We start from the raw sequence: 23604 nt of genomic DNA, 5'->3' as shown, positions 1-23604 counted from the left end.
TCTGTCCTCTTCAAGTTTACCTGCCAGAGGAGCAGCTAATATGGATGCATGTTTAGAGTCGTGTTCTCCAGCACCAAACTCTCTCAGCTCCCTTCCCTTTCTCCAAAGGCCGTACCTGGTTGAGACGGCTTGACAGCACCATGGAGTAGGGGATGATCTCCTGGGGGTTCCCATGTTGGACAATGGGCCACAGCTCTGTGTGGATTTTATTTCTAAGCCATTCGCCATCTTTGTCGACGGGATTTCTGACCTCCACTGTCCTGGAAAATATGAAAAGGAAAGCGTCTTCATTCGGAACTACTGAGTCCTTATTGGAAGAGATTTCAAAACATGCTCTAAACAAAATCATCCTGGCTCCACTGAAAAAAACAAATTTGTTTGTGCAATCTGGAGCAGCAACCTTTTTAATCTCACTACAACACTGAGGAAGGAACTGAAAAAGTCACCAATGTTAGACCTTGGCGCCTATTTACGGAGACATTGTACTGCTCCCAATGTAAACATTTTGTGAAAGATGAAAAGAACTATGTCCCGATGGGAATTCTTGTTACAAATAACAGCAAAAAAGTGAGATAAATCCGTGACTGTAGCTCCGTGATAACTTCTAATATCCATACCTGTTCAGTGCAGTGACTCTTGTACCCAGATGGTCTTCTATTAAAACTAAGACAGTGACCGGTGACGTTCCTCTGGCTTCGCTTTGACCCCCAAATGGAAGCACACTACCAAACACGGAACGAATCCCCCTGGAGACAGAAAATCCCAAACAAACTTAAAGAAAAAAAAACATATTAAAACAAATGTCAAATGAAGACAAGAACGTTGCTCACCTGTACAGAGTCAGCACTGGACACGAGCGTTCGGACTCACAGGACACCGCCTGGAGGGAATAGATGAACTGAGGAGCTCCACCCTCGCTGTCGTCAGGCTGCCACTCTGTAATCAAAGAGTTATCAAACAGGGAAGCACAGTGAGGAGCGAGGATGGGATCATATGAGGGACACGCTGAGCTGATCGTGTGACATTATAAAAAAAGATTATATACATTGATGGGAAACCCTGATATTCAAGATGACAATGCCAGGATATATCAGGCTAACATTGTGAAAGGGTGGTTCAGGGAGCATGAAAATCTTTGGGATGTGCTGGGGAAGGCTTTGCCCAGAAGTCACACTTTCCCATCATCAATACAAGATCTTGGAGAAACATGAATGAACACTGGATCTTTTGACATTGTAGAAGCTTTTTGAAACAGCAAATATTAGAGTGTGCCACCTTTTTTGTGGCGACTTTTCTTTACATCAGGCAGTGTGTTTTGGACCATACGATATTTTACTTTCAGCAGATTCAATACCAGTCAGAAACCTGCTTTTACCTGCAGAGATGTTTAAAGAGAACCACATACCGGAGCAGTTAAAGGTGACCACAGTGTCCAGTGCCAGGATGTGCTCGACTGGACTCAGTTCACACAGCCCGCCGTGTGGGGGGCGGCTAGGCTGCAGGGTCAGACTGGAGCGACCCCACTGACCCTTCCCTGGCTCATACACTCTCAGGGAGAACGTGTAGGTCTGACCGGGATCCAGAGCACCCGAACGCATCACCATCTTTGGAGAATTCCCTCCAGACGAGATCTCGTTTATGTCAAAGGTTCTTCCACTCGCGTCTACCACACTCCATTGGTACTGTGGAGGAAAGTGTGGATTGAAACTAATGTACTCCTTCCGAGTCTTAAAAGTATTGTCATAGCCTTAACCTGTGCTTCGTGAGTGCATGCTTCACACTGTCCATAGAGCATCAGGGGTCGGGTGGAACTAAAGTGAGACGAGCTCTGGGCAGGGCAAGATGTGCATTCGGCTGTCACTGGAACTGCTGTGTCACTCACCAACACCTACAAACAACGCCAACATGATGGTTAGGAAGTTTGGAAAGCTGCTCGCACCTTCAGCCACAGCAAAAGCACTTGTTTGTTTTGTGTCCAGCTACTCACAGTCTGGTTGACAGAGACAGGCTTCCTCCCGGCCTTGGAGACCGTCAGAGTGAACACATGGACGGCCCCTGGGTGCAGTTGGGAGCTGGGCACCGTCATGTTACTGCTATGTCGGCCAAAGACTTCTTCAATGCGCCTTTTGGAGGAATTCTGTGGATAAAACAAAGGGTTACACTACCCACACGACCTTTTGTACTCATGAACATTTATACTGCTAACTTTTTGAAGTAACTGAAGTTCTCAGTTTTATCTCACAGTAGCATTTACTTGAAGACCAGTGTCTGCGTACATTGGTGTATGAATGAGAGTATGAATGGGTGAGTGGATCCTTGCTGTAAAGCGCTTTGAGTGCCTAATGTAGGTGGAAAAGCGCTATATAAGACCATTTACCATTTACCATTTACCAAGAATATTATTTAAAATGTCAGTGACTTTATTCATTTTCTGGTAGGTTATTTAAAGGCACACTGTGTAACATTTTGGACTATACTGTCGCCATCTGTACAAAACATGCTCCTAATGACCAGCCCGACACAGAAAATGATATTTTTGCAGTGGGACCGCTGGACACGCTACAGAATCTTCAATGTAAAATCAATCACAAATCTGATCACAGTTGCAATAGTAGTAAATTGTATTTGCATTTCTTGAAAAATTGCGCAGCCCTACAAAAGTGCCTTGCCAAATGAATTTATACATGCGTAAAATAATGTTACTTGTGGAGTGCTTACAGTATATCAGAATAGTACCTCAGAGTGGATGGTCCAGTCATACTCCAGTTCATTCTCCACGGCCTGCTCCGTGTCCGGGTCTTGGGACTTGGCTCCATCCAGGATGAGGTCTTGGTTACTAGGCCACACTCTGTTGGAGCCCCCCTGAATGGCAGCCACTAACGTCGAATGGACCACTGTGATGGTGGCATTTTGTTGGACATGCATTGGAGTCCCTTTTAGGGAAACAGTAAAGACCAAGCAATACTGGCCCACATCCAGGGAATTCTTCGGAAGCTTCAAGAAAGGTGAAGTAGCATCCATGTTGGTTTGGAAGTTCATTCTTTTTCCCGTAGAATGCAAATTGGGACAGGCAAAAATGTCCCATGCGTAACCAGTCTTGTAAGCAGAGCAATTGTTCCGTACGATTGCTTCAAAGTAACTCAGTCTTGACTTGATAATAGTTTTCTGACTTGGGACTATAGACACTTGAGGACTTGAACATTCAATCTTCCCCACTTCCACGATCAGCTGCTTGGAGGCTTTACTAACATTGTTGACTACTGTAACTGTAACAACATAATTTCCCGCCTTGTCGTATGTATGATTGACTTTGCTAACTTTGTTCATTAGCACAGGTTTTGTCAGGTCTCCAAAGTCCCATTGATATTTCAGATTACTCCCATTTGCTTTTGCCGAAAAACTGGTCATGTAATTCAGAAAAACTCTTTCAAAATCACAGCTAAGCTCAACAATATTCACTGGAAATTCAACGTTAGCATCTTTGGTAAGCGTCACAGAGCAGCCGCCATTACTAGCCTCTACTGTTACCCTCAAAATGCCAGCATTTGGTGCATTGTAGAAAACTTTTTGACCCAATAATCTCGCTTGCTTGTATCCTTCCATTTCAAATGTCCAAATGTAGTTTACTGAGAACATATTATCAACATTTGCCATAAAAACAATATCTTTAAAAGCTTCTAGAGAAGACAAACAGCAGTTTGCAATTCGCAGACCTTGAATTTGCTCAATCACTACAAAGGTAGCTGATACCTCAGCAATACTTACCAGGTTCCAAGCTTTTATTGTAACTAAATGTTTCCCAATTGCAAGGCTAGATATGGTAAACTCTTCAACAAAATCATATGTCTGAATGACACCTTTGCTTCTGAATGCAATAGCATAGCTTACATTGGTTCCTTGCAAAATAGTTGGGGTAAAAGTGACCTCTTCAGCCCTGCAAAATGTAGATTTGCTAGCATTTAGCACAAGTCCTTCAATTCCATCTTGTACTGTCACATTGTTTATGACCATCTCCCAACTAAGCTCATTGGAAACATTTAAAGCTAACACATAGGTGCCTTCTGTGTGGAAAGTGTGTGTAAATGTCTCATTAGAGGAATATTCATGCTTGGAACTATAATCTTGGATTTTCCAAAGCCAATGCAGATCGCTACCTTTCTTTATGTGTCCACTAAATGAAACAGTATCATCTGTTTTCACATAAAATGGTGCCATCTTCCCTTCAACTGTAAAGCCAACATCTTGAATTTCCTCTTGGACAACTAACAGTTGAGAGACATTACTTTGGCTGAGGACATTTTCAACAGAAACTACAATGCTAACAACACCAACCTTTGTACAATTGTGAAGGAGAAACGGAACGTACGTCTGGATTGGAGCTGAATCTGAATTCATATACCAAGAGAAGTGCAAGTCAGAACCTGCAAGTACAGAAACAGAAATATTGACCAACTCTCCAAATGGTGCAAAGACTTTTTTGGCATCCATGTTGGCAATGCGTACACGCTCCATTGCTACAACAGAAATACTGCTAGTAGCCTTTCCTATCTTATTTGTAGCTGTTAGCTTGATTACAATTTCTCCCGCCCTTTCCATCGTCAAATGAAAAATGTCTCCCTCTGCTTTGACTCTTGAACTTTCTCCATTTTGAATAACAAGCCAATGATAAGTAATATTGGAACCTCGGCTGGCAAAAGCATCAAACTGCACTTTTTCATGAGCTGGTATGTACTTGAATTCTGTCAAGCTCGCACAACCGATCTCAAGATCCTCAATTCTTTCTAAAACATTGATGGTAATGGCCGCTTCTCTTGTACCCATCAAATTCTGTGCAACAACTTTGACAAGATACGCTGCTGGATTAGTAAACGTGAATTTAAACTCGTAAGTTCCTTGCATTGGGAGAGTTACGCCAACCACAGTCCAGTAATAATTGGTGCTACTTATGGAACTGCTAACTGCTTTGAAGACGGTCAGTTCCCCTGTTGCTACATAGCTTTCTGCAGTATGAATGGATAAACCTGAAACTGGAGGCAAGAGGCTAACTTGGACACTTACCGACTCTTGACTGACCAAGTTATATGCAGTTGCTTTGACAGTGTACTGGCCAGTAGATGCAAAAACATGAGAAACGTTTTTGCCACTTTCTATTGCCGAACCGTCTCCAAAGTCCCACAGAATGGTGACATTGCTCCCATCGCAATTTGTAATCCAAAACTGCATCTCTGTGTGGACTATTAATGTTGAATTTGGGCTGCCATGTTGCACCAACAATTTCTCAACGGGCTTTTGAACGGTGACCCAAGCCTTAGCCGTTCGGTTGCTAACACTATTGCTAGCCATGACCTCGATTTCTTGAAAACCCTCTTCATTGAAAACAACACATTTTTCTTTGGATTCCGTTGTGGTAGTAACAGAGCTGACCGTCCACTCAAAGTGCAAGCCAGTTGGGAAATCGGGATCAACTAACGCCTCAAAACAAGCCTCTTCCCCAACTGCCACAGCATCTTTCTTTAGCTTTATAGCTACATTAGCGATCAAGCGTTCAACACATAATCTTGCACTATATGACAGTCTTGTAACAGCACTAATGGCTGTAAGATTTAAATGATAGAATCCTTGTGTTTTGAATACATGCCGAGTCGTTGAGTTCCCAGTGACAACTTTTAAAGGCGCACCATCTCCGAATAACCAATGAAAGGTCAAAGTAGAAATGTTTCCATTCACCAAAGCAGTAAGATGGATGTTTTGTCCAGCAAGTACACATCCAGTTGGCAAAAATCCACTGATTTCAAGCTTGTAGACCTCCACAGCAGTAGAAAGGAAAAGTTCACTGACAGAATTAGAGACTGTGATGCTAACAGTATAGTTCCCTGGCGATCTGTAGTTATGGAAAGTGGAACCGTTCGTAAGGTTTTCTTGGTATGACCCATCACCGAAGTCGTACTTCCAAATGAGGTCTTTACCTGTAGCTACTTTTGCTTTGAAATCCATCGGCGAGTTAACCTCAGTAGGTCCATTGTGGCGGATTGTTAATCCAGTAATTTTCTCCATAACTTCCACCAATATCCATGAAGACACAATCGAAATGCTATTATTGGCAGATATGGTTATGTTATGCGCCCCAGGAGAGCCAAAATTGTGGGTTATTTTGCTGTCTTGTACTGCACGGGAGCTGTCCCCAAAATCCCAAGTGTATATATTATTGATAGAATAAGGCTCAGTGGAAGCTTCCAGAAGGACAGTCTGGTTTACAAGTGGCACAACCGGCAAAGAAGATGCAATGATCTGAAGTAGCTTCTGGCGAATGCTTATCTTCTTTGAAACATCCAATTTTGACTGTTGGCTTGTAACTTGTACTGTCAGTGTGAAGTCACCTTGATGGAAAAAAAAACAGCATTCCATAAGAGAAAAACAGAGAGCACTCATATTACAGTAAATTACAAAATAAAACGCTTACTGATATTCTTTCTATTACAGCAGTGGTTCCCAAACCACTGAGCCGTGTACCCCCTGAGGCTTTAGGTGACCAATCGTGTACCCCCTACTTGGATGTGATTATAACACTGTCTGCTAATATATGACACATCTAATAAAATGTCAGTTTTATTCAGTGCTACAGGTGCTAATGCATGTATCAAACGCAGCTGTATTGTCCATTTGTAGATCTAATTTGGCCCAATAACGTCACAGAGCCTATTCCTGGCTCCGCTTGATCCAACACTTCTGCATGGATTAAAGCCTTACTTCCTCTTCGCTTTAGCGCAGTAGCTTGCTAACTAGCATAGCCTGCTAGCCTAGCTATGGCTACGCCGTCTACTTCTGCCTCGTCTTCCACGCTGTTCTTTTCTGATCAAACGTTGGTGCTGTTCGTGACGCACAGCCTCAGTCGCACTGCCGGTCTCCGTGGAGTTTTACGCACTCGGGTTGAAAGCTCTTGGCGTTCGGTTCTGGAGTAGAAAGCATTTAGATCCAAAACAAGTACATGCGCGTCTGAATTTGAAAGCACTTCCGTCTGTATAATTGCATATTCCATAGGTCAATTTCTACCAGATTGTGGACAATATATTTTTTCCCTCCAAAATGTCTTTGTGGCGCCCCTGGGGAACCCTCCACAGTTTGGGAACCACTGTTTTAAGGTAATATAGTCATAGAATAATGTCTACAAGGTGATGCTATTGTCAATCCTCTGACCTGGCTCATTGAAGGAGTAGCTGACCGAGTCCTGGACATACGTGTGTTTAACTCCACGGTCCACCAGCCCCTCGTCTGTCTCACACAGGGCAGAGCGGTGGTGGGTTTTACTGCTGCCCAAATCCCACCTTAACATTCAAAATAACCATTGTGACTAAACAGGGAGGACAGGCTTTGGGACATACATATTCAAATGAAAGTTAAGTGTAATTCCTAGTCAATCGTGACAGGGAAATTTTAACTTGATTATAAATGTGTAGGGACTCTAAAATAAATGTACTTGAATGTGACCGGCAGGGAGACATCCGCCTTGACCCTGAGAGAGAAACGTTGTGTGGAGCCGACAACAGCGACCCCAGTGGAATACAGGAACTCAGGCTGTGACAAGGGGAAGCCCTCATCCGCAGTCAGGACAAGGGAGGCGGTCTGTGAGCTCACGGGATTAGACGCCGTCACCTGGTGCACGAATATCAAGCCGACAAAGAAAAATCACAGTGTGACCAGTTTGAGATACTTTGGAGATTTACATGTTTTTTTTTGGCAAACACAGCCTAAAACCGAATGTGTGGTAAAATAAAATGGAAATAAAGGCGTTACAATGACTATAGTCTTACTGTGAGTGTGTGCCGAGCCACTTCCTTCAGGGTGACGTGGTAAAGTGGTTCTTGGTGAGTGAAGCTGAGCTGGTCATCCATCGCCCATGTGAACTGGACAGAGGTACCACTCTCTAGTCTTGCTGAAAACGTCTGCGTAAGAATCAGAATCGTTTTTATTGCCATTGTTAGTGAACAGGTTCACAATCTGGGGATTTTCTTCTGTTCAATCGTGCAACAAGAAACAAAAAACATATATTAAAGCTAGATAAATAATAAACTATACAAAAAAACTTTAAAACTATAAGATTATAAGGGCATGCATAAAGTAGATTAAAAGAAAAAGACAACATTTTGACACATGCAAATGAAAGATACAAATGTGTCATATATCTTAATTCAGCCTTTCATTGGGAGACTTTAGATCATAGTATATCAAAAGAACACATCTACTTAAAGGGATATTTTAGGATTTTTGACAAAGGGCCTCATATCCTAGTTATCCAGAGTGTTGCTGATACCTGGAGAAGAGTTTCATGGTGCTAGGCTAGTGCAGGGCTAGCGCATTTCTATGGTATCAGCTAGCCTGCATTAAAAACAGTGTGACCCGCTCCACAGAGCACCTGAGGCAAATCACTTATAACACCAGACTAACCATATAAATGTCTGTGTTGATAGAATCATTTTTGGAATATAACTGACCTTGCATCACATGAATGATCGCATTTTGAGGGACTATTTTCTAGCAGATCACTCCGCCGCTGTGTAGTTTATACAAACACGAAGCAGATGCTGCTCAAATATAAGGTATTTTAAATGCAAAATGGTTAAAATTACTCTATCGACACAGACATTTATATGGTTAGTCTGGTGTTATAAGTGATTTGCCTCAGGTGCTCTGTGGAGCGGGTCACACTGTTTTTAATGCAGGCGAGCTGATATTAGCATTAGCCTAGCGCCACGAAACTCTTCAAACATAAGAACTGCATGAATTACAAAAAAAATATCTCCAGGTATCAGCAACACTCGGCAACACAAGGAAATGAGGCCCTATGTCAAAAATCCTGAAATATCCCTTTAAGTCCCATTCTCGGCCTGTAGTTTTTTGGGGGGACATAAGCCAATGTTTCACTCTCTATCTGGAGAGCATCCTCATGACAGTTTTCAGATCATGTCCCTGGGGTGCAGCTGTGTTGGCTGTGGATGGTGAACTTCCAGTTGTTTGAGAGAGTAGCGGAGGAGGCCAGAGATCCGTGCGGTCAGGAGGTTTGTTCACCTTGAGGATGCTCTCCGGATAGAGAAAGACGTTGACGTCTCAAGTCAAGTTGCATCGTTTTAAATCTACAAGATGAACCTCCTGGATGAGGTTGACATTTTCTGTTCCATAAGCACTCCCTGCATGATTTCATGACGTTTTGACCAACAGTTAGCACAAAGTCAAGAAAACTCCGTTAAATCAGTGCAGCATTGCAACTCTCATTTCTCTGCCACTGAATCCTTATTTGGCGATAGGCTTTTATCGGACTGATAAATGTTGTGTTGTGTCGTGATATAGAGGTGCTCTCTTTAGGAGTCACAGTGATGTTGAATATCAATGTCAATGATGAAATAAATAGACAATCATTATCTGGTCTGTTTCTTATTTCTTTTTATAAAACATGATTAGTGTATATCCCTCCTGGAACCGCCACCTTAGTGGTGGAGGGGTTTGAGCACCTGAATCATCCTGGGGGCTCTGTTAGGGTCTCCCATGGCAAACAGGTCCTAGGTGGCGGGTTAGACAAAGAGCGGTTCAGAAGCCCCTTATGAGAGACCAACAGGCCCGGTTAATCGCGAGGCCGTCCTCCCGTGGACCCACCACCTGCAGGAGGAGCCATAAGGGGCCGGTGCAATGTGATTTGGGCAGCTCCAACGGCTGCCCCCATGACCCGGCAACGGACAAGTGGAAGAAAATGGATGGATGAGATGGATGGATTAGTGTACATTTCAAAGCCTTCAAATATTCAGAGGAATTAAAACAGTATAAAAATTCACGTACATTTCAAATGGTCCACAACTGTACATTTTGAACAGCGTAATTCACCTGTGCAGCATCCACAATGATCCTTGTGCACCCTCGTGGTTCAACGGTCAGCCCAGTCACCGCTTCATACCCCAACACCTTCAAATCCAATCTTTCCCAGGTCCTGGAATGCACCACCGTCACACTCAGAGTCTGCTCTCCCACCGAACGCACCAGCAAAGTGGTGGAGGAAAACCAAACATCTTTGGTTTCGACGCAACCGGGCGAGGTTTGTGCCACTTCTTTGGGACAAAGCGGCGAAAAGGCCCCATCAGACTGGAGCACCGGGCCGGACCATAAGCTCTTAGCGCCATCTCCATATTCAGTTTTCACCACCACGCGGATCGGGACATTAATCTGAACGTGAACCTTGTTTTCGTCGGGCACCGGATGGATTACGGTTAACCCAAGTTTTGGCCTCAGACTCGGAGAGGGGCTGGGGATATCTGATGTCGTGGTTTCTACGGAGCCAAAGGTGTCGCTAAACTCTGTCGCACGGTGAAGCGGGTCCACGTAGGTCATCTTATAGTCGCAGACAACTCCGTCCACCCATCGCGATCCACTGGGGAGGGACGTGAGGGCGCCGTCTCGCCAGCCGCCCCACTCCGGCCCGCTGAGGGAGAGGTAGCTTTGGCGCCAGGCGGCGTCCGCGGGGGACATGGGGGCGTGGCAGTGGAGGAATGTTCCGGATGCACGGGTGTGTTGGAAGGCCACGATGTCGTCCGGGTACACCATGATAGGTTTGGAGGGAAGAAGCACCTGTGGAAAAAAAACATTGTAGAGATGTGAAATTTTGTGGCCATTTTTGAATCATTTGTTTTTTTGCAACTGTACATAGATTTGTCATTTTCTATTTGCAAATCAAGATTCAAAGGTCAATGAATCTCACTTTTCAAGACTTACCAAGTCTCTTCTCTGACACCAAAGTTGTTTAAAAGTTTTAAAGTGGATGGAGACAACATTCAAAAGTAAGGGCCGGCCGATATATCAGGCCGATATTTGGGTATTTTGCAATATTATACAATACAATAATAAAAGGCGATATCTCTGGAATCGAATGTGACCGACATTTCCCATTTGTTGCACTGAAAAAAAAAAACTTTAAAAACTTATGAAAACGTCGCGGTGGAAATCAGTCACAAGTTTGTACCTACCGACTTACCGTTTTTATGTTTTGGAATCTCCCTCTGAAGTCCCTACTAAACATGAAAATCCTGAATAAATCAACCCTATGCCCCCTGCTGTCACCGTTCAACACGGCTTCATACACAGGATTATAGACCAGACATTATTAAAAATGTTGCCAAAAATATCAGCGGAGCATTCTGTATCTGCATCAACTCGACCTCGAGATATACTGTATGTCTATATCTGTGATTGAAACATTTCCTATAATAATAAATGTTTAACTATAGGCTATTTGAGAGGTTAAAAAAATGACTGAACATGTGGGGTATCAGCCATGCCTTACCTTCATATCGGTATCGGACCCCAAAAATCTATATCGGTTGGGCCCAACTCAAAAGTGCACAGGTGTTGCACAGGTGCTTCCAGATGCCCACATTTGGATTTCATTCAAAGAGAATGTTCACACATCCAGGTAGATAAACACTCAGAATGGATGGGAATTCTTGTCACAAACTTTAGAGAAGTCTCATAATGTCATCTGTTTTTGTGAAGAATTGAGCAGCTGTAGTGACGGGCAAAATTAAGAAGGCTTTGCCAAATGAACCACCGTGTTTCATGAATCAAGGTTTATGGGAATGATGAATTCATGGGTTTCTGTGAGCGTATAACTTCTAGAACAAGAAGGATGTTTTCCAAATGCATACTCACAGTGACTGCAGTTTGTTCTTGGCTGGGGGTTATGGTCAGCGGGAGGTCAGCGGCCACGTGATAGAAGGGAGTGCCTGGGCCGTGTCTGGGTGGGACGGTGAACCCTCGTGCTTGTGCCGCTGGGTCGTAGGCACTACAGGGGCGGGTGCTGGGGACACAGGTCTCCAGCAGGGGGCACCAGTGCAGAGCCGGGCCACATCCGCCCGTGGTGTTGCAGAGAGGCACGGCCGAGCAGGCGCTGAAGGGGTTAAGCAGAGAGACGCAGCCTGGAGACACAGAACCACACGTTTATTTTAGATGGGATTTATAATCACTTTTTGTAGAAATTGATTGCATTCCTTTATTTCTCTATATTCACCGTGACTCGCAAAACCTTCAACAGGTGAGTAACGTGGTTAAGGCTCATCCATTTCCACACGCAGACTAGTATAGTCCAAACTATTGTCCAAATACAGTGGCGAGAAAAAGCATGTACATCGTTTCTCACATTTCTGCCTAAATTGGTCACTCAGTGTGGTCTGATCTTCATCAAAATCACAGGAATGATTAAACAGTGTCTGCCTGAACTAATACCACCCAAACATGTTCACATTCACAGGAGAGCGTGGAATAAGTAAGTACACCACCTGGCAAAATATAAAAAGAGCAAATTAGACAAATGTATGCAGACATTTAGACTCAGGTGTGAGCCAAACTGAAGTCCAATCACTGAGGTGAGGCTTAAAGCTGAAAACACACACTAGGTAAGTATTGTCTCTGGTTGAGCAAGATGTGCACCATGCCTCACTTCAAAGAGCTCTCTGAAGACCTACGATTAAGAATTATTGATCTGTATAAAGGTGGAAAAGGTTACGGAACCATCTCTAAAAGTCTTGAAATCCACGGTTAGAAAAATGATCTATAAATGGAGACAGTTTGGCGTCACTGTTGCTTCACTTCCAAGGAGTGGTCGCCCTGTAAAGATGACTCCAAGAGCACAGTGCAGAATATTCAATGAGGTAGAAAAGAACCCTAGAGTGTCAGCTAAAGACTTACAGAAATCACTGGCACAGGCCAACATCTGTGACATATCTACAATATACAAAACATTGAACAAGAATGGGGGACATAGGGGAAGGCCATAGCCTGGTTTTACCTTTGTACTTACTGCTTTTCGTACAAGGGTCTGGAACTTCTCAGTTGAGCTCTGTTATCAGGTGGGAGGGGGGAACTCCTTTAAAACGACTGGATCTGATTTTCGCTTGCATTTGGTCGTGACGTACAGTATGTGTACGCCCCAGTGAGTGAAGCAGCTCTATCATAACTCTGTCATAACTCTATCATAACTCTGTCATAACTCTATCATAGCTCTATCATAACTCTATCATAACTCTTGGGGACATTCCTTGCACATTCCAAGGCTTCAATTTAAATTTCTGGATATTTGGGAGCTGAGCCAGGACGGATTGAGGAGCTTCCATTTCTTTCGTATCCGCCGCCATTGCCAAACTACAACCCGTAAATCGGCGCAAATGCTTGACGTCACCTACAAGCCCCGCCTCCCCCGATCGCTGGTAGTTAGAAAGTCAACCGATGTAACGCAGCCACTGAGATCAAGCCCAGACGTACAAGTAGGGAAATTATAATTGACCGGAGTTTACGGATGGCTAAGGCCAGGCTAAGAACAATTTCTGCATGTCGACAAGTTTGCGAAATGCACCACAGCGCCACTGCAAAACATTCTGTGGTTTGATGAACCCAAAGGTGAATAGTTTGGGAGGAACAATCAACGTCATGCACAGAGGAAAAATGGAGCAGCACACCAACATGAGCAGGAGAGTCATAGTGTGGGGCTGTTTTGTTGCCTCAGGGCCTGGACAACTTACTGTCATCAATGGAAAAAAATGAATTCACCAGTTTATGAAGATATTTTTGCAGAAAAGCTTGAGGCCATCTGTCCAACATCTGAAGCTCAACAGAGGATAGAGCTGCAACAAGACAATGACCCAAAGCACAAAAGCAAATCCACTTCACAATGGTTTCAGAATAATAAAATATGCGTTCCGGGAATGGCCCTGTCAAAGTCCTGACCTCAACCCGATTGAGATGTTGTAGCATGACCTCAAAAAAAACATTCACACCAGACATCTGAGGAATCTCGCTGAACTGTTTTGTAAAGACGAATGGTCCAAGATTCATCCTGATCATTATGCAAAGCTAATCTGCAGCTACAGGAAACGTCTGGATGAAGTTATCGCTGCCAAAGGAGGGTCAACCAGCTATTGAATCTAACGGTGTACTACTTATTCCACGCCATCTTGTGAATGTTAACATGTTATTGCCAAAAAACATGATACAATGTAAATATTTGGGTGTTTGGGTGTATTAGTTTAACCTCTTAACTCCCGCCTGAACCGAGAGGATCTTTTTCCTCACGTCATCAGATTTTTTTTCCATCATTGTTTTTGTTGGGTGTTCAACTCATTTTTGTAACTTTTTTGTCATTTTTTTGGTCATTTTTTGTCACATTTTTGTCATTTTATCGTCAATTTTTTATATTTTTGTATTTTTATTTTTATCACATTTTTGTAATTTTTTATCACATTTTTTGTCACATTTTTGGCATTTTATCGTCAATTTTTTATCACATTTTTGTCACATTTTGTCACATTTTTGTAATTTTTTCTTCAATTTTTGGTCAATTTCTTGTGACATTTTTGCCACTTTTTCATCAATTTTTCGTCACTTTTTTGTCAAAGTTTTCTCACTTTTTTGTCACATTTCCATCATTGTTTTCGTCTCAGTTTTGTTGCTATTTTCACAGCTTTTTCCCAGAAGCCTTTGGACTGGGGTAAAGCCAAACTGGAGAAAATGTGCTCGGTTCAGGTGGGAGGTACGGGGTTAAGCAGACACTGTTTAATCATTCCTGTGACTTTGATGTAGTTCAGACCACATTTAGTGATCAATTAAGTCAGAAATGTGAGAAATTCCAGACGGTGTACTCACTTTTTCTCGCCTCTGTATTCTGTTGATCTCATGAGTATTGTTTTGAGTTGTTCCTGAGCAGTAATAAGTCCGAACACGGCCATACCCGGTGGAACGAGGTGCAGGTCGGGGCTGCAGTAGGGCCGCAGGATCTGCACTCGCGCCTGTGTGAGCTCTGCACTGGGCTGGACCACCATCTCCACAGAGGAGAGCTGCCCAGCGTGACTGAACCACAGGCCGGGGAACAGCTGCATCTGAGGGAGCAAAACAAGCGCTCTGAACAGGGAAGGGCACTGGAAGACGAAACGTACAGTCAATCCCAGTGATCGCACGGTGAGGGGGAAAGACACACTTTTACAATTCATGGTTTTATTACATTGCCAGAAAGTGTGAGAGAAACTATTTAGAGATTAGGAATTCATTTGTTTTTAAATGTAAGTTTTTTATATTAAATGTGAAAATTGAAATGGACAGGTGTGTGTTAGGACTTTGAGGAATGAAGTGTAGATTATTTTGAGATGAATGCATACTGTGAGGTTTAATTTAAAAGTCATGAATCACCATATTTGTATTTGTATTGTTTTTAAACTCCAGTAAGTACAATTGCCTCTATGTGAGCAATAGTGCTAACCTCCACAGTCTGTGGCCCCACGTCTGGAGGCCTTGGAAGGACCTGGACTTGTCTCCGAGGGTGGACGGCACTCATGAGGACCACTCCGGTCAGGAAGCTGTCTGCAGAGGGTAACAGATCTGCACAAAGCACAGTTACAGTGTATTTGCAACATTATAATGAAGTATCTGTGATCTTGTTTGTGTGGTTTGTGCTTCATGTATTCTATTCTATAGAAGAAAAACTTTTTTAATACTAGGTAATACTAGGATTTATCCGCCATTTCTGTCTTTGTTTTTCATCATTTATGTCACGACTGAAACAGAAATCAGACTTTTACTCAAACAGTTACTCGGTACTCACAGTACTCAAGTGACATTATCCCAGGTACTGGGTTTTTAGGATGCTTTTTCTACAGTTTAAATTATGCTCTGGTCCACCGAGAAACTGGAGAAACCTCTGCTCTGGTTGGGTTTACCATTACCCCTCTGTCAGTCTGTACTGCAGGACCTTGGCCCAGTCATTTTCTGTCATCTTTGACATGCACCACAGTGACGTTTAGGAAAGAAATCGATTAGCCTCATGTCCAAATAGTATAATGTCCTCTTTCTGCTTCATTATTTCCATTCATTTTGCAAACAGTGTGCACTAGTGATGTGCGGGTTGCGGGTTCCACTGCAGACCCCGCGGGCTGCCTGCGGTTCGGGTCAGGTAGTGAAATTCTCCTTTGATCGCGGGGTGGGTTGGGGCGGGTCACTCTATGCCTCCCTACGCGCATTGATTGAGTTCAGTCACAACTTATTCCGTCATCTTTACAGCAGGTTTTTGACGTACTTTTGAAGTATCGATACCGATAGCCAAAACGGTCCACAGCAGCAGAGGATGAACTAAGCCAGCCAAATCATTCTGCTTTACATTCTGTTTGTCATTAAAGTATTAATTTTAAACTTTGTTTATGTATTTAATTTCACATTAACATTGTTTAATTAACCAGTTAAAGTAATATAATTTTAATTTACCTATTATCATAGGTAAAAAACAGTTTGAGAAATGTATATTGATTGAAATACATTCACCCATATAAAATGACCAGTATCGGTACCAATATACTTGGATTAGTACATTATTGATTGATTTCATTATTATTATATGTATAATTAATATATAATGGTCAGTCTGAAAATACAGAAACTCGATTTGACCAATATATTAATTTGAATGAAACTATTTCTATTTTGCATGTATTGAGCAGGTTCAGAGAGGTTCCGTCTCACCTGTGACGGTTTTCTCACAGAGGAAGCGGTACTGTCCGTCACACGCAGACGTCCTGGACTCCTGCAGGGTCCCCAGAGTCATTTGCACACACGCTCCTGCTCGGTGTCTGCGTCCGTCCTGCCAGGGTGGAGTGGTGCCCCCCCGAGTGCTCCTCACCCATATCCACTCACTCCCTTCTCTGTAGAAAGGAACACTGTAAGCTCGTCGTGCAGAACTGCCACCAGCATTTTGGTGCAACGTGACAGATGTTTGAAACCGTGTTCAACTAAAGCCAATGATGAGACTCAAACAGGTCCAAATCCATTCTTTGATTACCCTCTGTGGAAATAGACTTTTCTGTGTCTAGTATTGATGGGCTAAATAAGCCGAGGTATCGATGCACGTATCAAACACAGAAAGCAGGTATAGAGAGACATCTTCTCTATTTACTATCAAATTATTTGCACACTTTCTGTTTATTCTGCACACCCTGATTATTGTTCTTGAGAGCTGAATGTAACGAGTGAATTTCTCCATTGTGAGATCAATAAAGGCTTAACTTATCTTATCTTATCTTGTCTTTGGGCACCAGGCGAATCTGCCCTGATAACAAAATGATGAGCACAAGAACCATCTCTTTTCTGCTCTTTCATGTCCATATTGCAGTGCAACGCAAAATCATAGATACATGGTGTCATATTATTGTCATCCATCCATCCATCCATCCATCCATCCATCCATCCATCCATCCATCCATCCATCCATCCATCCATCTCCAGCTCGGAGACATAGTCCCACCAGCGTGTCCTGGGCCTTCCACGAGGCCTCCTCCCAATAGGACATGCCTGGAACATCCGGAACACTCGACGTGAAGGAGCAGCAACTCTACTCCGAGCTCCTCCCGGGTAACTGAGCTCCTCACCCGATCTCGAAGGGTGCGCCCAGCCACCCTGCGAAGGAAACTCATTTCGGCCGCTTGTATTCGTGATCTTGTCCTTTCGGTCATTACCCAGATCTCATGACCATAGGTGAGGGCGGGAACATAGATCGATCGGTAAATCGAGAGCTTTGCCCCCGACTCCGCTCCCTCTTCATTGTCAAAAGCACTATTCTTTATTAAATCTTGGTCACTGACTTTTAGATAGTTGTATCACTAATGCGTCATCATTAATTCTCATTCATTTGTTTCTATTCTCATTATGTTATAAATAGTCTCTTTCTAAATGATCCTTCTCAGCTAAACAGTCTCAGCGAAACAGCTCAATCCCGACTATTTGGTTCACATTTCTGAACGAGAACAAATGGGCTCAGTCAGTGTCGAGTTCACTGCTGCTTTGTTTTTTCACCACCAGATGGCGCCTATAAGCCTGCCAACACAGTGTGAGACAGTGTGACACAATTATGAAAGTGAGTGATTCACTTTGAGGAATCATCTGCCCATCACTAGTGTCTGGCTGGTCTTTAGGAGCATAATCTAGCAACAGCATAAATGTTACGCAGTGTGCCTTTAACCCTATAGGCCCTAGTCCTGACACCCTTTGATGGCTTTTGGTTTGTATTTTTTGCTCTAAATTGGTTCTTTCTAGAGCCGGGTTGCTCATAATTGGATGTTTGTTGGTAAATTTATTGTGCTTTTTCTAAAGACTTCAGAAGACTAAAACTAAAATTGAACCAAAAAAAAACAACTCACTCTCTACCTTATAAAGTAAATTTTTTGTCCAATTGACTTCCATTATAATCTCTTATTATGCACTGCCATTACTATACAGACTATTTTTTTTTAGCTTTATTATACACATTTTGTCTTGAACTTTATGCTGTGGCATTTTTGTGAGATATAATTCTAATATAATCTAAAGGTAAATACAGTATTTATTGTAAATCATAGCTGTGAGAAGAAGCACAAATGAGATTATTTTTGGAACGTATCCCAGTCTTTGTCGAAGAAATGAGAACTTCTGGGCATGTATGTTGTGATCCACTCTATTCCTCTGTCTACTTCTATATTTTTCACGTTTTCAAGCTTTCAAGTTTAGGATCGCATCGAGTGATTTGGATTAGGAAATACAAGTTTAGACCTCAGGGTAAGCCCTAAACGTGGTGGAGCTGTGTTGCTGTTTGTGAAACCGGCACTCAACTCTGACATAGTTTCAAATCCAGGCTGAAAACAGGTCCGTTCAGCTGCACTCCTCACTAAAAGCTAACTGTATTTGCATTTTGTTGCTTTTTTCCGTCTTTAAACACACGCTTCTTGTTTTGTAAAGTCCTTGAGCCTTGAGTTGAGTATCGCCGTCCTTCGATCACTGCTCTGTCTCGCTCCCGCCCATCATCAATGCCTTCATATTATTCGACTTACACGGGGAAGGATTGGGAAATGAACGTCTGCAGCTGGGTGCCGCCAGCGTTGGCCACGTCTCCTCCCTGAAGCCTGCAGGAGCCCACCGCCTCAGGCCAAGCGGCGGGCCCCTGCGACAGCCACAGGCAGCGCAGCGAGGACAGGTGGGTCCGGGCGCCCAGTGGACAATCAGCGCCCCCTGCAGGGAGAGAGTCTTTCAATACAATGCAGCCAAAGACATATGAGTGTGTGTGACCTAAACGTCTGGGAGACCACCATGCAGGGGGCTGCCATTGCTGCAGTGCCTCCATCTAGTAGCGGCAGAAAAGCTAGTTTTGCACTAGAAAGCATTGCACTTTGAACACGTTTTAAACAACTGTAAAGCCTGGTTTCCACACATTTTAAACTTTCTACAGTTAGATATTCCCCCTGTGATAGCGCTGGGTTAGGTACAATTAAAGAAACCAGGCGGAGTTTCATAAAGTACATTTTAGAATTCTTGCATATTAATGAGGGCCTGACTTGAGTTGTTTTTATGGCCATGGTTATGAACAGGTTCCCAACCACCATTTTCTTTTTTCTCCATCGATTGTGCAACATGAAACATAAAACAACACATAACTGAGATAAATAATAAACTATAGAAACTTTAAACTTGATTGACAGGCGTTTAGCATCTGAGCAAAAGGCACAGTGACGACTGAAGATCCCGCCCTTTTGTCCTTTTTAGGAACAGGGTAGGAGGAGTCTGTTAATCCATCATGGGCTCCCGTTCGAACGATTGTCATTAACGTGAACGGAGAGGAGTGAGCTGAAGGAGTCCACTATTTACTATGTCTACATGTCTGGGACACAGTTACCCAGGTACCACCAAAACATACACAAGATGTTTTGTGCTAATTAAGATGACGGGACAGTCACACAACTTTGATGTTGATAAATGAGACAAATCCAAATGTCCTGCTCCGTAATCGGTGTCTGTGTTTCAGCCCTTACTGTTCCAAATACCACTGATGGGCTACTTTCAGAGCACTTAGCTCCCGTCGAGGACAATGCAGTGGATGCCATCGGAGTTGCCAAGGAGACGACGGGAGCCCGGCAGCCGAGGGACAATGGGCTGAGGGTGGTACCGTCGCCATGGAAACGTGACACTTTTGAGCAAAACGAATGTAATGTAACAACTTCAGCATCGTTCTCTAGAGTATGAAGCCGTCTGTATCGACTGAACTTGTTGAGGATTAGTTTATAGTTTTACAACAAAGTGCCATATTGACTGTATGCATGAAAAATATCCAAACGGGCCTTTTTGAGCAGGTTTTTTTCCAGTCACATGGGCACATTTCTCTGGTCACTGAGGAACGTACCAGAGTGACATTTCTCAGTGACATACAGTTGAAGTCTTTCTGACCAGCTTGTTGTCGGCTTGTGCTCCTGCAGACATGTTTCTATTGAGGAAAAGAACAAACTCAGCTTGGGCGTTACTTTAACCTCTTAACCTCTACTTTAACCAAGCACGTTTTCTTTCCTTTCTTCGTATTTTCACTTTACATTTACAATATTGATACCTGAACGATGCTTATTCCAAACCTATTTATTTGATTTGTTATTTAACCTTGATTTAACCAGGGAAGTCCCATTGAGATCAAAAACTCTCTTTTTCAAGGGAGCCCTGGCCAAGAGGCAGAAACAGATATACAAAATAAAATGACACACAGATGATGAAAAACAGAATGAAGCTAACCAATCTGAAGTTACAATTCAAGATTATTAATAATGTGGCCCCTCCACCACTGAAAAGGTTGGTCCAGTGAACTTCTGATCAGAGTCAGAACAACAAGGTCAACAGTCGAAGGCCAATGCACCGAACCAGCAAACAGCATTAAGACAATTAGCATTTCACTTAAAACAATCTCAGAATGGAACAAACTTCCAACCGCAGTAAAAATATGCAAAGAATTCAAAAGATTTTGCCTGGATGTGACAAAACACTTTCTGGGAACTCAGACATTTCAGTATTAAAGAAAACCAACAAAAAACAACAACTAAACTTTATAGACGGACAAGTTTTCCCGTTGATGAAATGTCCTTTTATTAAAATGTATAATAGCCCTGTCTGTAAATATTATGAACTGTATTGTTACATACAGTAACAATATTGTTACGTACTTTTCATATGCTGATTAATACTCCTGTACATGGTCCTGTCAAACAGATGAGATAAACTGCACATGCAACATGTTCCGTGTAGAAGCCCGTTTTCCCAGTTCATGAACAGCAAACTGAACAGCGGGCAAAAACACAGTAAGAGTCAGCTCGGCTCCATGTGATGAAGTTACAGATGTGCGAGGGCACAAGCATGGCCTTATAAAAACAGGTTTACCAATGGAGGACAAAGAAGGCCATCCCACTGGAGAATACAGCTCACAATGATGAGTCAAGGCCCTACAGTTAGCATGAACCTCAGAGAAGCGTGAAGTACAATATCGACATTGACCAGATTGTCACTGTTTATCAAAACATTTGTCGTCTAGATTCATAAAACAGAATAGGCTCATTTATTTGAGCTGAAAGTCACTTCCTTTAGTGCTGTCCCAGGACCAACAGCATCAAAACTTGGTCTCCACTGAAGAACACAGTACCTGTTTTTATTCGTTTTTTTTACCCAATACCACCTGAACCTCTGTACTCAGCCCTAATAATAATAATAATAATAATATCCATCCATCCATCCATCCATCCATCCATTTTCTTCCACTTGTCCGTTGCCGGGTCGTGGGGGCAGCTGTTGGAGTTGCCCAGATCACATTGCACCAGCCCAATAATAATAATAATAATATTAATTATAATTGATAATTATTATGACGCTTCACATTTGCATTATTCATTCACACCATACTCTGTGGCGGTAAGCTACAATTGTAGCCACAGCTGCCCTGGGGTGGACTGACGGTATATTGAGGCAACCAGTCTGCACCCTCGGCCCCTCCGACCACCACAAACCACTCACTCACTCACTACATTCGCCCCGGCTTCCTGGTGTTACCAAACAGCCTCCCATCCCAGTACCGACCAGGCCCTTCCTGCTTAGCTTCAAAGGTCTGACGGGATCAGGCAGAGCAAAGGCGGGATGTTCACTGACTCATGTTCCTGATGAAACAACATCTCCATCATATAGATGGACAATAGAGATTTACTTATTTAATCCCCACTCACTGTATTAACGCCTTAACCCCCACCTGAACTGAGCACATTCTCTCCAGTTTGGCTTTACCCAAATCTAAAAGCTTCTTACAAAAAAAACATTCCAAATGGCAACAAAAGCGAGACAAAAATGAGGTTGAAAATGCAACAAAAGAGCAACAAAAAAGTGACAAAAGAAGTGATGGAAAAGTGACAAAAATAGCTTTAGCTTTCAAATGAGTCAAGAAGCTAGTAGATTTAGGTAAAGCAGAACTGGAGAAACTGCACTCAGTGAAGTGGTTAAAGTCGGGCTATAGTCACTGTGTACACTACAGTACAGACTGGTATGTAACCACTCTTTTCTTTCGGCTCAGAAGCTCAAAGCAGCTCAGGAAAATGTTCGTTCGTCCGATCACTGAACATCTGCCAGTTTCGGCTCTGGTGTGAGAGATGTGTGGAGACTTACCCGACACTACAGCCGCCCCGACTGTACAGAGCACCCACAGTACCGTCTGCATCGTCACAACCTCATCCTGAACATGAGCGTCCTGAACCACGTCCCCCCCTCGCCGCAGAGGACTGAAAGTGTCCCTCGCTGTGGGCTCTGGCCTGGTCTCTCCTCCCCCCGGGTCGGTCAGCTTGACTTATGGCGGCCGCTCCGTTGTTGAAAAGGCCATTTCTTTGTGTGACTCCTGAGTGTATCTGGGCAACAGGGGGAAGCGGCACTTGCATGTGGTAAAAAAGTCAATAGCAGGGTGCACTAGAGAAACGTCCTTAAGGTCCTCTTTTGTGAATTCAGGGTGATGAGAACACTCTCGCAATGCAATGGTGCTGGAGACACAAACCTCAGATGAAAAACAGTCATTGGTTTAACAGCTGCTGATTAGAAAACTGTCACTCTGCAACCATACTGTACATAAGGGCCACAAGCGAGTCCCAGGTCTGTCCTTGGAATGTAGAGCACTCTTTGTAATGTAAGAGAAGTTTTATCAAGGAAAGTTGATAAATGGAAGCTGTTTTTTCAAAGCAGACTCCTTGGGAAGAGAGTACCCCTCCTGGAACCGCCACCTTAACTTGGTGGAGGGGTTTGAGCACCCGGATGATCCTGGAGCTCTGTTGTCGGGGGCTTCGTGCCCCTGGTAGGGTCTCCCAGGGCAAACAGGTCCTAGGTGAAGGGTCAGACAAAGAGCGGTTCTGAAGCTCCTTATGAGAGACCAACAGGCCCAGTTTGAATCATGAGGCAGTTCTTCCGTGGACCCACCACCTGCAGGAGGAGCCATAAGGGGCTGGTGCAATGTGATGACCCAGCAACGGACAAGTGGAAGAAAATGATGGATGGATGGATGGATGGATGGATGGATGGATGGATGGATGGATGGATGGATGGATGGATGGTCTCTCAACGCAATTGACAAGATTTTTTCACTGAGAAATGGGGCAGTGGGGGAGCCTACTTGTCCAGAGGGGACGTTTCCGGCCGGGTATGGGATCGACTCTTGGAATAAGTGGAAGGTCGTATGGTCTGGCCCCCCTCTCTGTGGAAGATGTCAGAGATATTTATCTTTTTGGCAAATTG

General features: G+C 43.4%; 1 protein-coding gene across 1 annotated transcript in view; it reads right to left on the bottom strand.

Annotated features, from left to right (window-relative positions):
- The window catches only part of pkd1b (polycystic kidney disease 1b), a 51371-nt gene extending 28744 nt beyond the window's left edge, over positions 1-22627 (bottom strand). Inside the window, exons 1-17 of the mRNA XM_079576817.1 lie at positions 22495-22627; positions 18870-19047; positions 16534-16712; positions 15281-15399; positions 14756-14903; positions 11686-11951; positions 9871-10608; positions 7809-7940; positions 7475-7650; positions 7195-7322; positions 2737-6377; positions 1988-2137; positions 1754-1888; positions 1406-1682; positions 831-936; positions 618-746; positions 116-260 (exon numbers count right to left, since the gene is read on the bottom strand). Coding sequence (XP_079432943.1) covers positions 116-260; positions 618-746; positions 831-936; positions 1406-1682; positions 1754-1888; positions 1988-2137; positions 2737-6377; positions 7195-7322; positions 7475-7650; positions 7809-7940; positions 9871-10608; positions 11686-11951; positions 14756-14903; positions 15281-15399; positions 16534-16712; positions 18870-19047; positions 22495-22546 — 6699 coding nt within the window. The 5' untranslated portion in view covers positions 22547-22627. The remainder of the gene's footprint in view (positions 1-115; positions 261-617; positions 747-830; positions 937-1405; positions 1683-1753; positions 1889-1987; positions 2138-2736; positions 6378-7194; positions 7323-7474; positions 7651-7808; positions 7941-9870; positions 10609-11685; positions 11952-14755; positions 14904-15280; positions 15400-16533; positions 16713-18869; positions 19048-22494) is intronic.
- Between the last annotated feature and the right edge of the window lie 977 nt (positions 22628-23604).

This window comes from Gobius niger, assembly GCF_951799975.1.
Source record: "Gobius niger genome assembly, chromosome: 19".
Lineage (NCBI taxonomy): Eukaryota > Metazoa > Chordata > Actinopteri > Gobiiformes > Gobiidae > Gobius > Gobius niger.
Note: the sequence above shows the minus strand (reverse complement) of the source record. Positions and strands in the feature narration are given on the sequence as shown.